General features: G+C 41.5%; 1 protein-coding gene across 2 annotated transcripts in view; it reads left to right on the top strand.

The window, feature by feature from the left end:
- Positions 1–25,898, top strand: part of frmd4a (FERM domain containing 4A) — a 106,832-nt gene that overhangs the window by 2,436 nt on the left and 78,498 nt on the right. Inside the window, exon 1 of one of the 2 annotated variants that reach the window (XM_061035167.1) lies at positions 18,931–19,220. The exons of the other annotated variant lie outside the window; for it this stretch is intronic. Within the exon in view, the coding sequence (XP_060891150.1) occupies positions 19,188–19,220 (33 nt within the window). The 5' untranslated portion in view covers positions 18,931–19,187. Of the gene's footprint in view, positions 1–18,930; positions 19,221–25,898 lie in introns of those variants that run through there. 2 annotated transcript variants of the gene reach the window in all.

Here is a 25,898-nt window from a genome sequence, read left to right as displayed (position 1 = left end):
TGGAGATATTTTTTTGGGGGGTGGGGGGGGGGGGGCGGGCTGCAAAACTCGCCATGACTAAGAAATACGTCGACTTAACTCTGCTTCTTGTTGAATTTCTCTTCAAACACATAATGGAAAAAATTGACATCAGACAACTAATTTCCGAGCTCAGCGGTTTGTCCACAAAAATCCATGGCATCTGTATTCACGCTGACATGTTCAGGGGCTTGAACCTATCTTAATTATTTATGGGTATTTGTGCCATGTGAGTGTGTGTGTGTGTGTGTGTGTGTGTGTGTGTGTGTGTGTGTGTATTGATTATGCCTTCTGCCGTCTGTGTGTATTAATATTTCAGGTGAATAAGTGATTATCTTCTGCCATAATTGCTGGAGCTGCTTTAATAAACATGATTCACTCTGACAGAACAAAACCAGGATGGACCACTGGAATACTCCAGTTACACTATAAAGAAAAATATGTTTTTCTTCCTATTTTCCATGCATTCTTTATTGTGGCAATAATGCAGTAAAGTTACATGTTAGTCCCTCTCCAGGCTTTATTGTCTTGAACTAATGTGATTGGCCCAGACTTCATTAATTCAGCTATAAAACAGATTGGTCTCATGTCTGTCATATAGAGCAGGCCAAGAGGGGGATACTATAGTAAGAGAATTATGACCTATAGTAATGAAATGAGTATATCAATAAAATACTATAATAAATTGATGAATGGCTCTTGTGGGAAATATTAAACATGCAATACATCGCTATAGATTAATTACATATTTTCATAATATATACATAGGAGGGATTTTATGCCCATTGTAAATAAATGGACAGACAGAATGTCTCTCTCTCTCTCTCTCTCTCTCTCTCTCTCTCTCTCTCTCTCTGTCTCTCTCTCTCTCTGTCTGATGGGTTTCTGTGTTAGTGAAGAGATCAATAACAAGTCAGTCTGCAGTTAAGACAGAGAAATCCTGACATCTGATATCGGAACAGCTCACAAACTAAATGGTTTCATTTGACCTGCTTTGGAATAAGCTGCTTCACTGATTTAGATATCTATCACGGGGATCTGACAACATCTCCCAGCATTCTTCTTTTTATCCGCCTGAAGACTCTCTATTGGTCTATTTTAGATCCTGCACTTGTGTGATTACATACAAGTCGTTCCTTTTGTGGTCCTAACATGTGTGCTCTTGATTGCAGTTTCCCCCTTAACTTAAAAATAAGAACTGGAGCAGCTTTTAGTGTTTGCCACCATGTTCATCAGCGAGCTGATTAGCTGCGCTCTTGAGGGCTCTTTAAAACCAGCGTTACAGCCTGAACGGCAAAACTAAATGTCAAAAAATGTCAAATTAAGCTTTATGAAGAGCTTCTTTAAAGGTAAAAAAAAAACAAGGTAAGGTAAATAACAGAATGCTAATCCCAGATTTATCATACATTTATTATGTGCTCATTAAGATGAATCATAGTTTTGCAGAAGGGTAGAAAAAAAAAGGATGCCGCGATTCTTAAAGGCAGATCTATCCGAGTGGTTTTCTGTTTCCATGTACTTGATCAATATGCATTTTACTATCTGTTACATTGTGCCCATCTGAGAGAAAGCAGGGCAAGTTGGTATCTTTGACACACACAGAAGCTAAGTGGATTATCTCCCTAATGCTGCAGGGTTCTGCTCTGCATGCAGGGAGAGAGAGAAACAGGAGCTCACAGCCTCACTGTTCCTCAGAGAAACTGCAGCATGCATGTAAGACATCTTTTTTAAACCCCCTTTTTGAAATAGCTCCTTCATGTGCTCGATGACATCATGGCACACCTGCCAACAACAATTACCACCACGTCTATAAAGGTGCCAGTGTGTTGCTCGCTCTTTGCCTGGTGTGAAGTCATACTGATAACCTGATAATGGATGTGTGATTTATACTCTGGCAAGCATCCAGGGATACAAACTATGCAGAAATGAGAGGCAACAGAAAAAGCAAAACAAAGACCTTACACTGCCCTTCATGTTGGCGTCCATGTCTCTTCATTACGGTTCTTCATTCGATTATTCTGCCACTGAGGATGGAGACCAGATGACTCAGTGTGATCAAGCCAGAGAATTCATTCAGCTGTAATCAAATCACTGCTCTATGATGTCATGTACCTTGTGTGTGTGTGTGTGTGTGTGTGTGTGTGTTTGTGTGTCTGTTGTGACCTAATTTTAAAATGTATGAGCTGATGTGTACTTATCCTGAAAAACTTTTTAATATCGATAATGTAGTCCAGAAGTTATTGTCAGTGTTTAGAGATTATTCATCCCAATAGGGGGATTGCTTTTTGGTTTTTTTTTAAATTCCTGCCCAGATGCTTTCTGCGATACAGCAGCCACTGTCCAAACAGAGGAGGGCTGCTGAACGGTATGGGGGGGAGGGTTAGAGCAGAATGACATCATACTGCGATAATTGATTACTGCCCAGTTACAATGGCACAGGGAGAGACATTTTGTTAAAGGGTGTGTATCTGTACATACTGTATCTGTGTTTCTTATATCTGTTTAGAGCATGCACACAGTCATTTGCTCACTGTCAGAGTTCATATGAGTCAGCATGTCACACATAATCACCGCAGAGTCTGTATCTTTTTCTACAGAAACAAACACAACACAACAGATAAAAACACTTAAGTATGACTGCGGGAACTGAAAATGAAATCCTGCTGAACCAATGTGTACTCTGCAAAGATTCTTGCATCTTATAGGTGATAAGTATGAATGAGAAGCACATGCACAGATTGTTTTTCTTTACTGATGGTGTCTCCCTATCTGACACTTTATCTTCTAATCTACAGAATTCTCTCATCAGTTTTGTGCATGATATCAATATTTTTTTCCCCAGTGCATTATTTCTCTAAGGCTGCAGTCAGACTGCAGAACAGTCATGCCTGAGTGATGTTAGGAACTGGTTGTGCTGATGTCAGCTAACTAACGCTCTGCAGGCGTTTAGTTGCTGCAGGAGGGAATGAAACACTTTAACTTTACAACAGCGAGCAAACATTCCTCATCACTCAAGTCGTGCTCGTTCTGCTGTTTGTCTAATGACTATGAAATAAACTGTGTTGTTTCATACACTTTGATGTTTCTCCTTTTGTTTGCTGTCAATGAGTATATTATATCCCACCAGTTTTATTTTACATTATTTTGTTACTATACTGTCCACCATGTTTTTCTTTTCTCCTGTTTGCTCATTTACTTTTATTGTCCCTCTTTCTAATTCATTCATTTTATTTATTGACCCTTTTCCTTTTGTTTTGTTTGTCTGTTTGTTTTTGTCTAAATCTGCTTGCAAAACTGTATCGTACCACAGTTCCCCTCTTGTTTTTTATCTCTTTTTTTTTATTGTGTGAGTGTGTGCACGTTTTGGTGAATAAAAGTTAAAAAAAATTAAAATAAATTAAAAAAAATTTGAATAAAAAAGATGGTGCATGTGATCCTGAAAGAACAGCACAAATGAAGAAAGTCATGTCCTGACAGTTTAGATTTACACAAAAGAGGTTTATTTATCTTTTCAAATACTGAAAACTTTTCAAAGTAAAGGTTGTGACATGAGATTTCACAGCAACCAAGATCACATTTTGGATCGCAATGGAGGCCCAGAGCCTCAGATTATACATTTCACTTAATGAAAACATAATACGACCTTTCCCTTGTACAATTGTCCATGTACGTTTAGCCTACATTTAGAACTCATTTTGAAATATCTTGTTAAGTAAAGGTTTTTCATTCTCTGTGTAGGAGTGTTTGGATGTTATCCTCCCTCAGGGTGAAGATTCAGGCTCCCTCAGAATCGGCTGAACAACTATAATCATTCACTTGTGCCGATGTCTATTAATATTCTGAATGACAGTTAATGATGGGCCAAAGGGGTCGTACAATATGTCAACATGTCACGGCTGTAAGGTGTTTCTGTATGTGGAATTGTTTCATGAAATGCTATTTCTTTTGTATGATCTCTAATTTATGCACTTTATTTTATTCTCTTGTGTGGGCACGACAGAGTCCAAGAGAAATTTTGGGCACAATGAAGTATATCTTCTCTTATCTCTATTGACCAGCCCTCACTGGTAAGTTGTATTTAAAAAAAATAAAAAATAAATCTCATCACTCTTTCTTTTACAGAAACAGCCAAACTTAACAGTCTTCACAAATCTGTCAAATGTAAACAAAGGCTGTTTCTGAAGCATGTCTGACTCACCACAACTGACTTCAACCCCCCAGCAGAGGTTTCAGGCTTTAATTATAACAGTGTAGATATAATGAGGTCATAAAGAGATATCAGTATTAATTTCAGGCCGTTTTTCTTCAATTCTCAAACTAGAAACAACTGCAAAGACTTCCTTGCATCCTTGTTTATGAACCATTATTAAACGACGTCCTCTTGTTTATTGTAAGTGTCCTATAAAAAGAATGGCCCATAAAGGATGCACGTTATCTGGACATTATCACGGAAAATAATTAATTGTTCCAAGGTTAAATGCAAACCCATTTGCTGAGTCCACAGAGTCATGGCTTCAGCTCAGGTTTTGACATCGATCGGAGATTAGATTCACTGCTGTCCGGCTTTGAAATGTGTCAAGTGATCACTGTATTGATCCGCCTGTCTGAGATCAAAGGGGCATTTGGACGCATGTTATTTCGGGTGTAATATGTGCGACATTATAAATGTTAAACATCTTTTATTTTGGTGTGTTTCTATTTGAATAGATACTAAGAGTTCCAGGGTTGAAAACATGTAAATGAGAGAAATGGCTGATAACCAAGTCGAGGCTCAAATGGGAGAAACGGTTCTCACTTCTCACCGCATGCATAAATGTATAAGGGTCTGTGTATGTGTGTGTGTTTATGCGTGTGTGTGTGTGTGTGTGTGTGTGTCTGAACCCACAGCATACCATTAATTCTCCTGAGCTGTTTACCCTGCAGCCTGTTTAAGGACTATTGATGAGCTGCAGAGGTGAAGGAGCCTCCATTCTAATTGACTTCACTCGAGTATCTGCTCACTCAGTTGTGGTCATCTGTGTGTTTGTCTGTGTGTGTGTGTGTGTGTGTGTGTGTGTGTGTGTGTGTGTGTGTGTGTGTGTGTGTGTGTGTGCGTGTGTGTGTGTGTGTGTGTGCGTGTGTGTGTGTGTGTGTATGTGTGTGTGTAGCCAGGAGAGGGTCCCAGGTGTGAATAAGTGAAACTGTTTGCAATGTATGTTTGCCTGTGTGTGTGTGTGTGTGTGTGTGTGTGTGTGTGTTTGTGTGATCGTGTGTGTGTGTGTGTGTATGTTTGCACAGTAAATCCTCTCCTGCATGTAAATACTTGGGATAGGCTCTCAGTGGAGTGTGACAGTGGACTTGCTTAGCTTGCGCAGGTGATAGTAAAAGAAAGATTTTAATGATGTTACCGAGCAGGACATGAGTGCCCTATAGCAGATGCTCATCAAAGTCTGCCAGTGCTTCCCCTGTGCTCTGTCTCTGCCTTCATCCTGATGTTTGTCAGGGTTCTAAATCTCTCCTCCGGTTACCTCTGCAGGTGCATAATTACGTGATTCTTGGACTGATGCAGCTCGTATTTGCATTTGCATTCAATGTAAGAGAAAGGCCATCTCATTGATCCAGCACCAGCACTAAAAAAAGAGCAGCATCTTTTCTTTTCCTCCTCGCCCACACACACACACACTCCTACGTTTACACACACAACCCGTCTACTATACGCGGGCACATGACCTACTATACGGTGCAGAGTCGATCAATTGCTTTGAGAGCAAACAACACGTGCAGATGAAATTCCTACTCCATCTTTAGGAGAGTGTTATTTCAGTCTTTCTTGCAGGATATTGCTCTCGGCAAAAATTCAACGTATGACATTTATCTGTCGGCTGTCCCCTTTTGGAAGGTCAAGCTGCCGTGGAAATAAACCTTTCTGGGGTAGATAAATGAGGCGTTTTCTGCTCGATGTGGCACAATAGGCCGGGCGTATTCCAGTTTAATCAATCATATCCGTATCTGAGCCTCGGGGTTTAGGTGCTCTGCTACTAGCAGGAGAAGAGGTCAGTGTGTGTGCTCAGTCTGGGGCTTTTTTCTTATTGGTTGTGAATCTCATTTTGCCTCTAAATAATAAAAACATGTTTTAATAAGCCAGGGGGAAAACATGTTGTTGATGTTTTTCTGCTTATTCACCACATGTAATGAAATCATAAATTATTTTCAGGGGCAAACAGCAAAGTGCCACCTGTCATGTGTGCCAGGGTTGCAGGTTAAGGGGAGGGGCGGCAGGGTGGCACCAGGAGGTCTGATTGGCTCACCATCTGTCTCTGGGACGAAGCAGATGTCTGAGCAGTGAGACCAATCTCTATCTGCTTCCAAGTTCTCTCTCTCTCTCTCTCTCTCTCTCTCTCTCTCTCTCTCTCTCTTCCTCTTTGTGTGTATGCATTCAGTGTGTATAATTTTTGTGTGCATGCGTTTGACGTTTCACACTCCGGTTGACACACAGGCCCCCATGTGGGACGGATTGTCTTCCAGATGGAGTGAGTTAACAGGTCCTTGTCATAATGAAGAGATGACTTGTCAACATGCACTCGTTCAAGGACAGGACAATGTGAGTCACTTTGCACATAATGCACATTTCAAGATTTACTCATGACACAAATTTATTTAAAGAAAATCAAGAATTAGGGAGAAGTGTTTTTTTTTGGTTTCACTTCACTGCCTCTTGAATTGGGGGGGTTACACTGTCAATTAGGATTAGCTGAGACTCCAAAGATTGCTTGTTAGCTTTAATTAGGCAAAGGCACACACGTGCAAAATAACCTACATAAACATGTGAGATGAAAATATTTTCTCACAGCAGCCAGTGGGATATAATACTTGGATGTTACAGAGAGTAAACGTAGTAAACTTCTCAGTGAAAACAAGTACATTTCCAAAAATATGTATTAACTATTTATATCCTTATGATGTCCATTATGATTAAAATACAGTAGGAGGGGATCGTTCACAGCCTGTTTGTGTTACACAGATTTCCTGATGGCTTGTAGAAACTTGCTCTACTGTTTTTCTTTGTCTAGTGCAATGAAGCACAGACAGTGAAACCAGAAGGAGGGAGGTCATAAACCAACATCCTGCCTTTAACAGGAAGTAACTTGGGTTTTCAGAAATGAGAACATTTAAAGAAACAGTCGTGACACAAAATAAACTTGTTTCATTCGTTAGAAATATTTCCTTACAATCAAAATCTCAGTGACATACAATTTTGAGAGACGTTCTTTTACAGTGTCTGTAAAGATCTTGTTAGTCACTTACAGCCTGTATCAGCTCTGCGTTTAGACTGGCTCAGAGTGTTCATCCTCTACATTGTCAGGTTTCTCACTTTCACACAAAAGAACTGTGACCTTGGTTGCCCTAGCAACAACTGCAACAACTGCAAAGGCCCTCTAAAACATCTTTACTGTTTCATGTAATGCTCAGCAAAAGAGTTCTTATATTATTCAATGCACACTTTAAAATGTAACAGCTATAAAATTAGAACATATTGTGTTCATTAATATTAATGTTTGACTTAATGTATTACTTTGAGCTATAGCCAACATCTACTGATCCAGCTGTGAAAAACCACAGTGTAAATATTCCTACAGGACTAATGTATCATGAAACATGACACGTGAGAAAATAGAAGAAATAAAACATTTGATTGCAACTCACAATAGCACACATCATTCTGTGGATCTGGCTATTAGTTTCTGGATTAATAGATTAGATAAAATTCAAGATTCAAGATTCAAAATGTTTATTGTCATGTGCACAGTAGGAAACATGTTTCCTTGTACAATGAAATTATTTCTTTGCTGTCCACAATGAATGCCAACAATAAAAATATTAAAATTAAACATAGCCAAATAATAATAATAATAATAAAAACAATAATAATATATCCAAATGTACAAAAAATAAGGCAATTTGAAGGCAGTAGAGTGCAAATAGAAAATGTAAACTGTGCCAAAAAATGAGTGTAATATGTGCAAACTGAGCATGAGGTAGTTTGTGATTGTTACACTGCTGTCAGTTGTTTAGGAGTCGACAGACAATAGTGAAAAATGTCCAACGTTCCAAAGAGTCAAAGCCCTAAGATACTCTATAGACGTAAAAAGAAACATTTTTTTTAAAGTGATATTTAAGGATGGAAGTGGTTCTCCTTTCTCAACACAATATCAGAGCTGTGACAGGATTTAGAAATGGATGATAGTAAAACACCACCACACACATGTTCTAGACGAGTCCCCCCCTGAAGCCATGAAAGCAGGAAGATGATGAAAGAACAGCGCCCAGTGTGAAAGAGAGCAAGAGAGGAAGAGAGACACCTGCAGAAAAACAGTCTTTAACAGTTTCTCTTGTCTGCCTCTAGAGGGAGCCAGAGATCTTAATGCAATAACATCAAACCACATCTCAGCTTCCACAAGGAGACTGTGACATTTTGCTTCTTTTTTTTTTTTTCAAGACTTATTTAATCCTGTGCGGTTGCAGGGAGTGTAGTGTGTCTGATTTTGCCATTTGAATGGTATTTGTATTCTGCATAATAGATCAAATGTGTGACCCCTGAAGGTATGAGCAGGTCAGGGAGGAGGAAGGTCAATAGCTTCTTCACAACATCTAACTACAAATGGCATCCCCACATGACTCTATTTAAACACACACATGCAAACACACAAACACACTGACACACACACACACACACACACACACACACTGACACACACACACACACACCCGCAGAGTAAGAGCAGTACATGCTGTAATTACAAAGGCTGTGTTGTAATGCAGCTAATTGTTGTTAACAGGCTGATGTATGCTTGACTGATGCTGATATCAGTGCTGCTGATTTGAAGCATTACACAACCTTCTATAGCCACACTAATCCCCACATATAATACATTATATATTACCCATCAGGCACAGTAGCCCATATACTGCAATAATTACTTCATATAGCTACTTCTTCTCGAGGCACATGCATCACTTTTTCATGATATTGTTTCATTAAAACCATGTGGAAGTTAGTTTTGTCAATTGCATCATCATCGTCATCTTTATATTATCACTAAAAGATTAGCACATATTATTAACACATCGTTAATGCACGCTCAGTGCAGTCAGTATTTCAGGGAGAATCTGCACAATGCATCCACTGTCAGCTGACCTTTGAGCAGCTATGAACCAAGACTGCTTCAGCGGCCTCCAGGCAACTGATGCTGGAGAAACGTGTTCACTCATTCTTTCCTTTTCAACAGAGAAATATTTCAAGTACTCGCCTAAACCACTCCCATCTCATCAACATGATATTCTGTAAGTTTCTTCATTCTATAATAAACAATAATATCACCAACATTTGACACTTTAAGTTTAAACTTTGGTACATTAGTGAGATATGTCCCATTCCTCGCCATGCTACACTGCTGTTTGTTTATCAGTGGAACCAGATCTCCTGCTTCTTAATCTCATCCTGAGACAGCAGAGCAATTTCCCTCTCAAAGAATCTCTATCTGAGTGATGTGCTAATGGATTTATTTTTGTGCTACAGACTCTTGGACAAGAATTTAATTATAGTCAGATCAGAGATCCAAAACAACAAAGAGATGAATGTGATAAATAAGAAAAATGTGTTCCTGTATTAATATCCCAGTAAGTGATGGGAGCCCAGATTTTTATCAACACGGAGACAGAAGCATATTGAACTCCAAATGCATCTTTCACGCATGCTTGTTTACATAATTGAAAAGCACCTGAATCCCTTTTTTTTTTTAAATTCTAATTGATTTCTTATCTTATCGCATTGCATTTGTAATGTCACTACACCTCATGTTAAAGGGTCGTATTGTGTTTAGATAGAAGAAAAAAAACTGCATGCTTTTTGTCAATTGAAGCAGTAGAGGGCAGTATGTGAATGTTGTAGGCGATGTGTCAGGAGTAATCCATGCAAAAGTCATGCTGTGGGCATGCATGTGTGTGTGAATTCAGTGTTAGTCGGAAATATAGAAGTAGGTCAGATTTCTGTGGATGCATGTGCCTGCTCACAAAATTAGTGTGCCAGACATTGCAAACATGGGATAATGGGAAATAAATATCCTGCATCCTTTGAATACAAAAAAAGGCACTATATGAGTAAAACCACTTATTGGAGGAGGAGGATTGATCTGGATTAGGGGTGCAAAGATTAGAAGTTGTTGTTTATGCTGCAAAGAAAGCAGCAAATGGTAATTTAACCACAGTAAACTTGTAATTACGCTGTAACCCCCCCCCCCCCCCCCCCCCCCTCTCTATATGGATCGTTGTGCTGCCTGCAGAGAATGCTGGTTGCCCCTGACAACAGTTGCTAGGAAACCACTCTAGAGTGACTTCATAGCATCAGGCATGCTTACACCATGCCCCATGATGAATAAATCCAATTCACTTTTTTCCCTTCCAACACACAAATATGCAAAGGCTAAAATATTTTATAGCACTGTTATCACTTCATCAATGCACACATACGTGACAGGTAAGAAGTGCGTTTTCATGCTGAGCAGAGGCTTCTTTGCTGCTGTGAGACGTGTTTTTTGTGGAGGACATGTGAGAGGATGGCGGTTGCTGCACTTGAATCTGGCTAAATGAACTCATTTCTAATCAGTTGGACCCACGAAGTCCGCCTTGATTTGTCATTTGAAAGTTATGGAAATTAGATGATTATATATTTCTCTCTCCCTGTGTCGCATGCTATTCTCTCTCACCCACACTCTCTCCCTCTCTCTCTTTCTCACTCTCTCTCTCTTCCTCAATCCCTTATGTCCTTCCCCCTGAAAAAACCATGCTCACATTACCCTCTACCATCCATCTTTCTGCCTCTCTAATTCTGCGTCTCTCTGCAGTGGTGAGATAAGATTCCTCTCTCAGAGCTCTGCTGAGGTGTGAGAGAGTAGAAGAGGGGCTTTCCCCTCTTTCCCCCCTCAACTACCTTCAGGACTGCCGGCCAATGAGGGCAGCCACTCATGGCAAAATATAATGTCTCTGTATGCATATTGGTGGAGGACATTTTTCTGTACATGGGCGTGTGTGTGTGTGTGTGTGTGTGTGTGTGTGTGTGTGTGTGTGTGTGTGTGTGTGTGTGTGTGTGTGTGTGTGTCAATGTACATGTGCAGCATGTTTCCTGGGATTGCTGTTTAATGAACTTTAGATTGGATGTCAGACAAATTCCCCCTGGCAACAATCAGCCCCACTCTCTCAAACATGGCCAGGACCCTTGGCTCTGGGAATTGGCCAAAGTAGTTTCACACTCCAATATATCATAGTAAATCTCAGCCTTGGCCATGAGTCCGAAACCAAACAGCAGTAACCAACTGCAGTAAAATCTTGTTGAAAGCTTCAGATGTATGCATTGTGAATGTATTTTTTTTTTTAAGATATCACCGCTGGACTAATTCCTGGATTAACCCATCCACTGAGCAGCAGCTTACCTAAAGTCTCCAGCAGGAAGAAGGGTTTAAATATTTAATGAAGATAATGTGGTTAATTGATTTAAACAGTAATTAACACTCTCTTTGGCTTAGTACTTTAATCCCAGAGATACATACCACATTGATCTGCCAATGTTAATTGAGCGGACTGCTCTTTAATTCTGTAAATGGCTTAATGCTAAAAATAAAACGTTAAAGTTGAGCACTTGGGATTGACACTGAGCAAGCAGCATCCTCTGGGTTTGAGGTATCGAGCAAATGCAGCTGTTACAAAAAAAGCTGCAGTTCCTCCAGTGGCCATCTGGGGCTTGCTCCAACAGCGAGTCAGTCCCCATCAGGCTTGATATTAAAATGCTCACCTTTAAACACATTTTCAGCTTGGAACATAAAAAACACTTTTTTTTGTGTGTGTGATTTTTTTTTTTTTTTTACAGTTTATTCTCTATTTAGAGGATTCTACATTTTTACACAACTCATCTATTTCAGTTAAATTAAGGCTGTGTTCACACTGGACTTCTTTTTTTCAGAAAAAAATGCTGCCTTCAGTGCCTTTTGAGCGCTTATGCGCAAGTGTTCTGTAACCTTAACAACGGGATCTAGCCTACGGTGCAACCGCGCCGGAGCACAACGCATCAGTTTAGCGCAGAAAAGAACAAACGGAACGGGAAGTCAGACACCGATACAACATTAAAACATCCGGTTTGTTTTCAGAATAAAACCCTCAGTTTTGACGGTTCAAAAAAACGACCGTTTGTGTGTTTGTTTACGTGTTTATAAGGTTTGTATTGACTTTTATACCACGTACATCGTATCATCTTGTGCTGTCGCGAGTGAATCTGTTAAATTACCGCAGAAATTCACATTCAAATACATTAGATTTTAAGTTGTGATGGACACGCAATGCACACATATCTGGTGGAAGTTCGCCGTTTTTGGGTGCATGACAACTTTTTGGGCACAGGTAACTAGGGACGTAGGTTACTACTCGTCCTGATTGGTCAGCTGTCAGAAAGGCGCTTGACATCACCCACCGTTTTTTTTTTAAGTTGAAATAATTCAACTGAAAAAGGCGTCGGGCGCAGCGCTTTTTGAAAAGGCGTCATCCTTTTTCCCTTTTCCATAGGCATAATTAGGTCGCTTTGAAGAAATAACATTGTTTGCGGTTTATTTCACAAACAAAAGGTATCTTCTCTCGTTTATTTTGTAGTGAAAATGTGGAATTATTGTATGGTATGTTATTATTAATTCGCTTGTGTCTTCTATGCCAGGTGAGCTAGCTTGTTCTGTGTTTGTTTTTAGTGATTTATTTGTGTTGATCAGTGGATAGAAGTGAACACTGATGTTGGATTTGGCAAGTAGAGATGACAACTGTTTTTAGAGATGACAACTGTTTTTAGAGATCAGGTGACCTATCGATTGTGTTAAATGGTACTCTTCATTCTCCTGTCACTCACATACCAAAGCTTCGTGCTAGCTAGAGGTGAGTCTGTATCATTACAGAATGTCTTTTATCTGCTCAGCCATTTTCCCATAAGAACACCTGAAGAGAAAGTTTAAGTCAGGCTGCCTCTGAAATCTTTCTTACTTGCTTGTTCACACATGCAACTCTCAGTCAGACGCTATGATGTCAATTATTAGTTAGCTTTTATTTCCTAGTATTCAAGTTTTGTGTATTTTGACATATTTATGGTATTAACAAAAAAAAGCAGGGAAGAACATCCTAGCTAACAGGAAATGTCATGAAGCCATTTCATAAAGTGCACGTAGCTCACACTGGACATGCCCATACATTCTGTGGCTGTCGCTGGTCACAGGATATAAACATCACCACCCCCTCCCACTCGCTTGCCTATAGAGCTTTCCTGAATATTTTCTGCTGAGTTTTCATATCGGCTTCATGTGAAAATTTTACTAGGGGTCTGGCAGGAAAAAAAATCCAGGTAAAGTCGGAGTGAAAAATTGGGCTGTTTGCGTTCACACATGCAGCTCATCCTGAACACTTCAGGAAGTTTTCAAGAGTTTTGTGCATGCGTGAAAGCACCACTTTAGTCATTAGTGAAAGACTCTGGGCAGCAATTTCATTTTCAGAGAAACAAGATGGTTAAACACGCTCATTAACCATTTAATAAACCAGCTACAAACAAAGACTTTGAAGCTTTGATAACTTCAAACCTCACATTCCTCTTCAGTGACACCCCCTCGTCCAACTATGGTGACTTCTGGCCAAAGAAAACCAAAAACATCGCAACTACACTTTTGAACTCGAGACTTCCCACAGCCCATTTCCTTTTTCATAAATGTGTATCAGTTACCCTAACCCTGACCCTAACCCTAACCCTACCCTGTGGGAACATAGGGCTGTGGGTCCATTGGGCTGTGGGAACATAGGGCTGACCCCCAAACAGGCAGTCAATATAACCAATGGGTGGCAGAGTTATTACTCCATCCTGGACCAACAAAAACATGTTTACTGGCAAACTGAATTCTTTCCAAACTTTTAATACCTGCAGCAGCAGATTCAGGTTTCATTTCCCATCAGACCACCTGCAGTATTGACAGAGACTGTTAACCGGCACACATTTCGTCTCTCTAACCCCCCTCTTGGGTCGATGCTATTGGTATGCGTGGGAAAAAAAAGCGAAGTGTGTTGAATGAGAGTCAGCAGCAGTTCCCTCTCTGGTGGCATTGATTTAACGGCAGTGCTGTGACAGGGCCGCACGTTGACTTATGGGTCCCTGTGTTTCCCAGCCAGACACCTGAGCACACACGGAGAATAACGATGAATATGACTTCTTTGCTTTATCTTTTTCTCGCTCTCTTGTGCTTCTGCCAGGCTGCTTTTGTTCTGTTTTGTAAACCTGGGTTATTGGATAAGGTAAGTTATAGTCATGTCTTAAAAAACGAACAAAATAGATGAATCCCTGGATGAAATTCCACTATAGACACAACCTAAAATAAACTTTAATAAACCGACTAAACAAATGGTATCTGGCCACGTTAACAGTGGAATGTTGGAAGGTCCATTATGGCAGATGGGACAACAGATTAAAACACAAAAAAGACATCGGGTCGAGGCAGGCAGTTGGAGCGGCTTGAGGAGTACAAAGAGAACTTCCAATTTGCCTTTTCTCTCTGTGATGTATTTAATTGATAATCACTGCAATTAATTCCTTTGTTTCCCCCGTGTTTAGCAGCGGTTAATTACCTCAGCCATATTGGATGACCATTTTCTGCGGCATAATTGCAGCCCTCTGTAGAAACAAAAAGCAGCCGATGAAAATGACACACTGTTTTCACATTTTGTCTGGCTCAGTGCTGTTGTCTTTTACTATAGAGTATTGTTGCAAGAATTAAGTAAATTCTGACAACGGAAGTCAAAATGTAAAGCAATAACAAGCATAAGGCGTTAGAGCAATCTGACCAAGGTGTTGTCAGTTTAGATTTGTGTCAAGAAAATACACAGGAGGGATTCATTTTGGGATCCAGCTGGGTGGACAGGGACACGAGTAAGGAGGAGGAGGAGGAGGAGGAGGAGGAGAGGAAAATGGGAAAAGGGGGGATGGGGAGACAGGGGAGGCTTTAAGGGCAATGTGCAGTATATTGCAGTGTGCAGTATTGTCCTGTGATTGTAATGGTTATAACCCCCTATATCCCAGTCTCCCAGTCTCTGCTTTATGTACGTCCTATGTGCAGCCTTACGAGCAGCTTGGAAGAGTTGGGGGGCAGGGATGAGGTGTGTGTGTGTGTGTGTGCTGTGTGTGCATGCGGGATTTTGCTGACAGATAAACATTCACTGTCAGCAGTTATGCGTTGATGCTGATATATTGGACTGTATGTCTCTGTAGCATCACCAGACATATCAAGTCTGCCAAAAAAAAACACATTTTCAAGGTAAAATAATAAAAAAAAACTTAGTGTTTCTTTGGTTTGAGCTAAAGTGGCAACAACCAGACAATATCAGGACGGAAGGGAGTCACCAAATGGTTCAACAAAATGGTTCAAATGGAGCATTGATTGGTGAGCGAATCAGAAAAGCTGTTCTGTGAATTGTGCGTTTAGGTTCTGCAGGGTTTATTTACGAAGCTGCATGTAGGAGACAACCATGAGTCTACCACTGCCCAAAGGTCAGGGGTCAACTGAATAACGAGATTCGGGACTCATCTCCTCCCTCCCAATAGAGACCCCCTTGCAGCACTTATCCAATTTTTACATCATCAATAAGCCGGTGTGAGGGAATTAGGAGTTGATCTAGTGTGTGTGTGCCTGTGTGTGTGTGTGTGCCTGTGTGTGTGTGTGCCTGTGTGTGTGTGTGTGTGTGTGTGTGTGTGTGTTCATTTATCTATGTCGGTTTTGTGTCCTTGATATGTGTGCGAGTGGGATACAATCATACGGTCTGATGGCGATGCGTCGTGTGAAGTGGTAAATTGTCTGATGTGAAGTGATCCAAAGAATGCTCTCCTGTGGGAAATCTCCTGTTTAAATATGATCATGAGCCCTGTTTGTGGAGGTTTATTTAACTACATCTTGATTAAGTATTTGATTATGAACTTTGCTGAGCAATATTTTTTGGTTCATAACATGTAGTTTTTTAATTAGTGTGATCATGCATTCCTGTAACTTTTAAAAATGAGGCAGTCTCTCTGTTTCCAATTGTGAAGACGTATTCTGTTAGTCTTGAGGATATTCTAGTTCACACTGGTATAGTTTTAGTCCATTACTTACTGAGCACACACACAGACACACACATATATGAAGCCACAGCAGGTCTTGCCTCGATCCTGCAAGGGTGACTGTTACTGATCACTTCCTCACATGGTTGTGCTGGGATGTGTGTGTTTCCAGGTCAGTCTGCGATCAATGCTGTTATATGACAGGTGGTTCCAGCTGTTTCATTGCTGCGATGTTTACGAGGCGGTGTAACGGTCATCACACCTTCAGCTCGTCCTCACCAATGTATCAGCGCGAACTGACTACCAGCTGGGGAGTATCAAAGCTACACACACACACACACACACACACACACACACACACACACACACACATCATCATCACAGCCACCAAGGAAAAAAAAACAAATGGATAAGTTTCAATGATTAATTGTGGTCTCACTGGTTGTAATACATGAAATGGTGTCATTTACAGAAGTGACCCAATGAGGCGTCAGGAAACCAATTTTCTCTACACATTTTGATATGGTTTTTTAATTACCCTACATAAAGCCTGAATGTTACAGGATCTTTGAGGCCAGTATCACATTTTCAGTGAGAAAAATCATTAATTGTAAATAAAGTAGTAGCTTGAAGTAATGTAGATTCATTATTTTTGTCTGCCACTGTATTATTATTTAAATGCTAGCACAATATGACACAGCTTTTTACACTGTCATATATGTCTCCACATAAAATGTCTTAATTTACCAACAAAACAAACAAACAAAGAGACGAACACTAATAAAATGACATTAATAAAATGCATTGTGTACTGATGTAACATCAGTGTGGCTTGTCATGGTCCTCACACAGCAAGCTACAATTCTACAATTCACTTAGCAGACTCTTTTATCCAAAGCGACGTACATCAGAGAGTAAGAACAACACAAGCAAGGATCTAGAAAAAAGGGAACAATGTCAGTAAGAGCAAACGATCAGCTTTGAGTCTGATTGGACACACAGGTGCTGACAGGAAGTGACCAGAGACAAAGCACGACATTGAGGGCAGTTCTTGAGAGCTCTAATCAGTATAGAAACCATCTTATAAGTCGTGGTTATCAAACAAAAACCATCGTCATTACCATCATCATCATCAATAATATGGAGACCATCATCATTAAGTTAGTAGGTATTCATGAAAGAGCTGGGTCTTTAGCTTTTTCTTAAAGGTGCAGAGGGACTCTGCAGATCCAATGGAGTTTGGAAGTTCATTCCACCACCGGGGGGCGACAGCTTTCTTAAAATCGGGTCAAATATAGGACAAACATTTTGGCTGACCTACACATCGATCTGGCTCATAATCCCATGTTGTCGTGTTTTTATTGGTTTTATTTGTGAATTAAAATGTTGTTTATTACTGTGTAAAGTTCTGTGTTTACATGGCATTGTAAGGAAATGTTATACTGTGCACAACAACATGTAGAATCTTAACTTGGTTAATTGCGTGCTGTTTCGGTCCTATATCTGGGTCACTACACAGAAGTGAGACTAAAAATAATTGAGAGAGAAAGGAAGAGAAAGAGAGAGAGAGAGAGGTGTTGGAGAGAGGCTGTTGTGCAGTCCGGGCGGGGGGGGGCTCGTCAACTGAACCACCGATACACTCACACACTGCTGTGCCTGAGGAGCACAGGAATTCACCCAATTTATTTATTTATTTATTTTCCCCTTTTATGGTCTCACTACTCTGTTGCCCGTGCTCTTACTTGCATTGTTGCCATGGCGATGGCAAGATGCAGCTCAGAGTGGAGGTGAGGATGCGTGTGTGTGTTTTCAACCATTTAAAAAGAATTAAAGCACTAACACAAACTGATGCACGTCCATAGGCACTCGCACCCTTCTCGAAAAGGCAGCAGAGGAGAAATCGAGCCTTTGACATCAAACCAGCCTAAAAAAATATGCACGATGACCTGACACATGTTGTGACTACATACAGCAGGTTAGGTTACAGCTGTAGCAGCGTTAGCGCGGGAATGTGTGCAAAAGGAGGAACCTGTTTTCTTTTTTTTTTGTGAGTGTTGGTGCATTTGAGAGGGTGACTCACGCCTTGTCTATTAAGAGAATAGAGGGTGATCAGGTTGCTAGGCGATTAAGAGCTGCTATTGTCTGGAGGGACAATAGTGGGCCCCGGAGAGTGCGCTCTCTTCTCTTTCACTGTCTTTCACACTCTCTCTCTCACACGCACACACACTCAATAAATGTACATTTTTGTCTGACCCCCCTGGCTTTCGAGCTTGGGCGGGAACAAGGAGATGACAGTGAGCAGGAGGACTGGAAAAAAGAATCATATTGGGGAGGCTGTGAGGGAAGAGAAGGGACGAAGAGGGGAGAGAGAGAGAGAGAGAGAGAGAGAGAGAGAGAGAGAGAGAGGAGGAGGAGAAGAAGAGGAGAGTGTGAGCAGAGGGGGAGCAGAAGTGGAGCTGTAGCATGAAAAAAAAAAAAAAAGACCTGCAATCATTTGCCACATTGAAGGGAACAAATGTAGCTGGAGGCGGTGAGCGGAGAGGGAGAGAGAAGGGAACAGGCACAGAGAGGGAGAGAGAGAGCCAGAGAGAGAGAGAGAGAGAGAGAGAGAGACCTTGCATGGACGTTGCACATTAACACCACAGTGTTGTGTAGAGGAGGATAACATTATAACTGACAGGTCAGTACAAGGAGGAGAGGAGCCTTGGAGTTTGGCACTGTCCTCTCTCCTCCTGCTCCTCCTCGGTGTGTGTGTGTGTGTGTGTGTGTGTGTGTGTGTGTGTGTGTGTGTGTGTGTGTGTGTGTGTGTGCCTGTACACAAACACACACACACACACAGGCTCTCTCTCTGTGTGCTCTGTCAGATCGCCCAGCTCTCTGGGTGGGTAGGGAGCTGCGTTTGTGGAGGGAGATGTTCGCTCTGAGGATGAGACAGCGTTTCTAACAGGATCTATTTGCAGACTGGGATAATACACCGACACAGCTAAAAAGGGGGGACTCCAGCCCACCAGAACCCAAAAAGACCCACTCAGCCATGGAGGGTCTGCTATCTCCAATGAGGACGCGGGTAGGTTACCATGGTAGCAATCTTAACTGCTTGTTTCCTTGCACAGGGACCCTGAATCCTGACATATGGGGAGGTAGCACCTTTTGAAAGTGAATCAATATGTGCACGTCGCTGTTGCTCGGTGATGTAAGGACTGGACGAGAGCTGTAGAAGTTTCCTGAACAGGGTGATGGGCAAACGCTAAGGCAGTGTGAGAGAATCAGGAGATAGTTTATTCAAATGTTAAAGCATCGCTGAAAAACGGATGCAGTTTGCATGCACGATGAATGTGTGTGTGTGTGTGTGTGTGTGTGTGTGCACTAATTAACAAGAGGCTGCTTTGAAAGAATGACTCAGTGTTTCAGAGTGGTGCCTGTCTCCAATCAGTACAAACCACCGACCCCTTTTGATTTAGGATAGAAAAGAGAGATGGTCAAGAACAGAACTGGCTTCAGCTTGTACAGTTTGAATTGGGTGAATATCTGAAAGTGTCAATTCACTATTGTTCCTGGGATACAGACAAGTTCTCTGTCAAACCGTTGGAGCGTATATGGTTGGTGTCTTAGAGTAGAATCAGTGTCTGTCCCTCACAAGAAAGGCTAATAAAAAGGCTCAAAGTATGTGTGTGTTCCTGTTATATATACTGAACATACTAGGTCAATTGTGTGTATCCATGTGCCTGTACATGAGACATGCAGCAGCAGTGTGAGTGGATAGTAATGGACACAGGGAAGGTGTCTCTCCCCCCCCCCCTGGATTTGAGATTTCAAATAAAAAAACCTGTTTTTTTCCAGGCCCGTAGATTTACTACAGGGAGACTTATATGTAATATGCAAAGAGACAAAGCTCTTTTCTCTGCTGCGATGATGTTATTAATATTTATAAAGGCATGATTGCATTTTGGGAAGAAGAGTGATTTTCAGTTTCTAACAGTTACGACCACATAGAACATGTGAAATATAGATCTCATTTTAGTGAGCTCTACCCTTGAACAGTATTCCTTTGGTATTTTTTAGGCCCACAATCCCCCCCCCCCCTCCCTTTTTTTTAAAGTACCAGTAGAGACATATAAAGCCAAAAATAAATTATATTACGATAAATGGAAACATTTGCATGTGTAATTTGATGTTTGTGGACTGATCTCATTCCAACATGTGGAGATTAGAAACGACCTAACGACTAACCTTGACTTGTGAGGATGCTGAAAGGGTTAAACCGCTGGGATGACCTGATGGTTCTGTCACACATGAGTACACCCGTCTTCTCACCTCCCCTCCCTCACCTTTACTATCTTATTCTTCCTCACTTTAGCCCCCCACCCCCTTTATGCACAATGTACCCACACTCTCCTTTTTTAAATCACAGCCAGTCGTGTTTGTCTGTCCCTTTCTCACTTCTCTATCCTTGTTTGTCTGCCCACCTGCCTGCCTGTCTGTCTCTCTGTCTGTCTGCCCCTCGCTGTGCTTTGGCAGTTAACACGAGCGCCGTAATTGGTATTTGCAGATCGGCCCGTGATCTAAGCCAAAGAGAGGAGCGTTAGCCGGCGGTTTTGGAGATATAGACTTGGCTTCAAAGCTATATGGCGCGGATTGAAGCCCGCTATATCTGTGCTGTCTGCCACCGTGGCCAGATTTGCCCACCAGCATTTTGGAATCACTTCCAATGGATAAATGACTTTTTCCATTTATCTTCATCAGCCACATTGAGCTTCACATAGCCCACAGTTGATCTGCGGATCTCAGATGTGGCATCAAAGTCGCTTTTCGGAGATTTGGTGTGAATGAATCAGAGCAAAAAATGAGCCAGGGCAGGAGTTCCTCAAAGTTAGCGCAGCATAATCCAGCTAAAAAAAGTTACTTTGATGTAGGATTTATTTTTTCACTTCATCTTTACGTTTTTAACGGCAGCAGAGATGAGAAAAGTCAATAGTAGGTCAAGACATTGATTTTAAAAATGTAACCCCAGAAGAAAAGAGAAATGTCATGGTGTTTCTCAGAGGCAGTGAAGAAAAATCACGTCAAAGTGTGCCCTCTGCCTTGATAGAAAAACAGTGACAGCACCCCAATCAGTAGCTTTTATGTCAGTTATGGTGTAAGCTTTTATAAAACTATAGCTTGATTTGATTTTCATACAAGCAAAGAAAAAGGAATAATTTCTTTCTTGCCTTGTTGGGGCAGTATGCCTTTAGGTTTCACTTTAGGGATACAAAAAAATGTGACTTCAACACAAAGATAACACAAAGAAAGTCGCCCCCCGGTGGTGGAATGAGTCCCTCTGCACCTTTAAGAAAAAGCTAAAGACCCAGCTCTTTCATGAATACCTACTAACTTAATGATGATGGTCTCCATATTATTGATGATGATGATGGTAATGACGATGGTTTTTGTTTGATAACGACGACTTATAAGATGGTTTCTATACTGATTAGAGCTCTCAAGAACTGCCCTCAATGTTATGCTTTGCCTCTGGTCACTTCCTGTCAGCACCTGTGTGTCCAATCAGACTCAAAGCTGATCGTTTGCTCTTACTGACATTGTTCCCTTTTTTCTAGGTCCTTGCTTGTGTTGTTCTTACTCTCTGATGTACGTCGCTTTGGATAAAAGCGTCCGCTAAGTGAATTGTAGAATTGTAGAAAAGTAATTCATTGTAAAAAGCTGCAGCACTCCTAATCCTAAACTCGCTATAACTTGGAAAATACCACTGGGATTGCTGTGTATAGTCTCTGCAGTGGACTTCAGAAGAGTCATACTCATATCTCCTCTTTCCTCTGCTGCACTCAGCGTCGCTGCTTTTTCTCCATTTCTTTATTTAGGATGACAGTAATGGGCAGTGAAGCAGGAAAATGAAATAAAATAAGCATCAGTGAGCTGTGCCGTCAGTGTTGCTTGCTTTTTTTTGTGTAGTTACATTGCAAGGGAAAAGCAGGTCAACACAAACACACACAGAACACGCAGAAACAGTATGAGCACGGCAACCCTGAGGGGAATCTAAGGTAGACAATTTGTTCTCTTCAGTGTGTCTAAACTTTGCTCATGTTGGTCCTCATTATTGAGCAGTATCTTTATGCTGTTTAATGTGATATCATGCTGTTTGTGTGCACTTTGTAGGCCAAGGACTTTTCTACTAACCTACCAATTTCTGGATACTATGTCTACTTAATCTACTTTTACTGTCTGCTTACTATTTCCACTTCGTATCTTCTTGTTGCAAAGAGAGATAGAGGACGTCTTCAGACACACTCACTCCACAGAATCTAAATCAGAAAGATCAAGTTCCCGTCAGTATCCCCAGTTGTATGTAATATATGCATATAGGTCAGTGGAACAAGGCGCTCTAGAAGATGTGTTGTAGTGTACATCTTGCGCACATGTTAGTCTGTCTGTGTGTCTGTGTGTATCGTCTCTGCAGTCGACTCGTCCTGTGTTAGCGGATCGATAAGGAGTGGTTATCAAGAGATTAACCATGTCAATGCTCTATCAGTCTAATCAGAGATACACTGCTCTGCTCTCTTTCTCATTTACTCCATGACTCTCTCACTCCTGTCATTTATCTGCTGGCTCGCCCCACAGCGTCACCGTCTCCCGTCTCTCTCCTGTTCAGGGTCATGCGAGAGTGGATATGGGTGCATGTCCAGCTGCACATGGCAGATGGAAGCCATTACAGGAGGGAAGGCTTTGGGCTCGGGGCTTGGACACACACGCATGCTCACCCACATACACAAATGTGTTTTATTAAAAGAAGAAACACACTATTCTCACCTTCCCCATTCAGCTTTAGCTCCACTTTAACGATGCAAAAATCAACTTGAATAACCGTTCTCCCTCCCTCCCTCTCAAAATCCCCACAAGCCCTGAGTATACCAAATGTTGCTGTTTGCCCTGCTCACTTCCCTTCTTCTTCCTTACTCTCTTCTTTCCTTGCCTCCTTCATCCGTCCGTCCATCCATCCACCTGGTTCGTTAGCGGGCAGGCTGCTGTCAGGACAGTTAAGGTCAGGGTGGTACAGGAGGGGACAGAGCAGCCAAAAGGGAAATGATCAGACCGGCGTCCCTGAAGCAGACTGCCTCGCTGCTTGGATGAAAATAATTAGGAGAGAAAGGCAGGGCTAAGGGGGGGGGGGGGGTTCGGACTTGCAGATAAAGGTGGGACAGCCTTTGGCAATCACTCAGGCACACACACACACACACACACACACACACACACACACACACACACACACACACACATTCAATGCCCAGTGGGTTGGCTGGCAGCATTTAAAGGCCAAAGTAAGCAGGGTTGTCTGGTGGCTGGAACCACATGGGGCTCATGCAAACAAACACACACACACACACACACACATATTGGATGGAAAGCCTCATCTCACAGCTGTCACCTTTGCCTACTAAGTGCATTGCCAAGGGGATTTGCTAATAGGACCTATAGCCTTTTTTTTTTAAATTGCAACATATTCATGTATGTGATTGAATTACAATTAGATATTAGGGATGTCATTTTTGCAGCTTTATGTCTAGAGTCCAGATTCTCCAATCCAAAAGGTTGACACATGAGACTTACAGTAAATTACAAGGATGTTACTGTAATTGGTGTTCAGTTTAAACTCAAGCTGCAGAGGACAGCAGTGACACATCCTGGCTGTTTTTGTTCATTTGCAGAGCTGTAAAAGTACTTCAAAGTGACACTACAAGTCCCTGTAAGCTGGCAGTTAATGAGACAGAAGTCTGAAATACACACAACTCAGCTGTCTCCTTCTGGGAAAACAAAGTATTTTAAATACTGTACATTACACTCTTTGCATTTATGTGTATTGGGATGCATTTATTATTATTTATTTTTGTTATTTAATGAGTTGAAATTGCTACAACTTTTGATTTTCCTATAGCCTCACATAGCCACAAACTTAGCATCAAGTTCAACATCATTAGCTTTTTATGTTTCCAGATTGAAAGATGTGATTCCGACATGAGAATCACGTGTGTGTTGGGTCACAAATGTATTCATCGGTGACACAGAGAGTGTTACTTCTTGCGTGTGAGAAGTGATCAGCGTGATATCTAGAGAGATAATCCACCCACTGTTTCCCTGTTCAAAGCTTTTTTATTTTTTTTCTCACTACTGAACATTTTTCTAGCCCACCCGGCTAGAAAAATGTGGCACAACATTGTCAGCCATACTTCATTTCTGATTGTGTCTCTGTTAACATCTGAGTGTGTGTGTGTGTGTGTGTGTGTGTGTGTGTGTGTGTGTGTGTGTACCCTGCTGTGTCAGGCATGTCAAATGCGCTCTTGTCCCCTTGAAGAGGCCCGAAAAGATGAGATCAATCAGAGCGCGATTGAGCAACCAGAGAAGCAAATCCAGTGACGCACTTAATGTTAGACGTCGTCATGGAAACACAGAGTGCAGATTTTCCACTTCATTGGTTGACGCTGGGGCTACAGGCGTTTTTCAAATTATTATTTCCAAGAAGGGCAATTGAAAGATGTGAGGATACAAATTAGTCAACTGTCCAAAAAAAGACATTTAGAAGACACGGCAAGATGCAGAAGTTATAATGAGAAAATCACTGCAACACCGGACTTCTGTTTAAATGCATGTGTGTTTGTGTGTCAATGTAAATCATGCACTTTAAGGTTGAAGCGCCTCCAGCAGTCATAGTTATGTATATTGACTTTATCAGTGTAATTGCATAGAATGGATAGTCCCAAGAGTCGTTTTCTTTGTGTTATCGTTTTAGCCTTCGGAGAATCAGCATTGCCATTCCACTTTTCCCCTATTGGAATGTAATCACACACACACACACACACACACACACACACACACACACACACACGCACTCAAAGAGCCGCGCTTGATGAACGAGCGGAGGATCTTTCAGTGTCACCCCTGAAACAAAAGGGTGACCCTGCATTGAACAGGTATCATAAATCAACCTATCATTACATCTGCATAGCACAGACAATTTTCAACACATGCACACACACACACTCACATTCATGCACACACACATAAAATGAGTTTTTGTCCCGCCCTCTCACCCCATTACTTATTTAATCTCATATCTCCTTCAGTCACATGCATTTCAATATGTCCTCTACTCTTTAATTTCTGCCATTTCAACTGCAACCCGACCCTTTTCTCTCCTCTTGTAAGTAATTCTACCTCCATCCCACCATCCGCTAAGCTCTGAACTTTGCAATAGAACTTGTAAAGTTAGATTGGCTGAGCCTAGAAGAGAAGAGAGGAGAGAGAGAGAGATAGAGGAACAAGATGATCGAGGTAAAAGAACAGCACGTATTTTGGAGCCTTATTACCAAGGTGCTACATCTGTATTAACAGAGAAGCGCCACATAAAACAACCCGACACTTTGTAATCTCCAGCTGTGACTGTGCTTGTTCCAGCTCTGACCTCTTCACATGCACTGAGGGATTCTGGGTTTTTATTACAATAACAAATGCAGCCTGCAGCCGCTCTTGGTGCAGAGAAGAATCACTCCTCCTCCCTCCCCAAAGCGGGGACTCAATCTTGCAAGGTTTTCTTACCTTCCAGCCTCGAGGACCCTTTCAGAATAATTGGCCAAGCCGCAGGTATGACAGAAAGTATCACACGCTGGTAATGACTACTGATTGGCTGGAACATCCGTATGTGATCACCTGCACCTCGGTGGTGTGCTACACTTGGAAGATGTTACAAGTTGTAGAT

The sequence above is a fragment of the Labrus mixtus genome, chromosome 4 (genome assembly GCF_963584025.1).
Source record: "Labrus mixtus chromosome 4, fLabMix1.1, whole genome shotgun sequence".
NCBI classification, from domain to species: Eukaryota; Metazoa; Chordata; class Actinopteri; order Labriformes; family Labridae; genus Labrus; species Labrus mixtus.
Note: the sequence above shows the minus strand (reverse complement) of the source record. Positions and strands in the feature narration are given on the sequence as shown.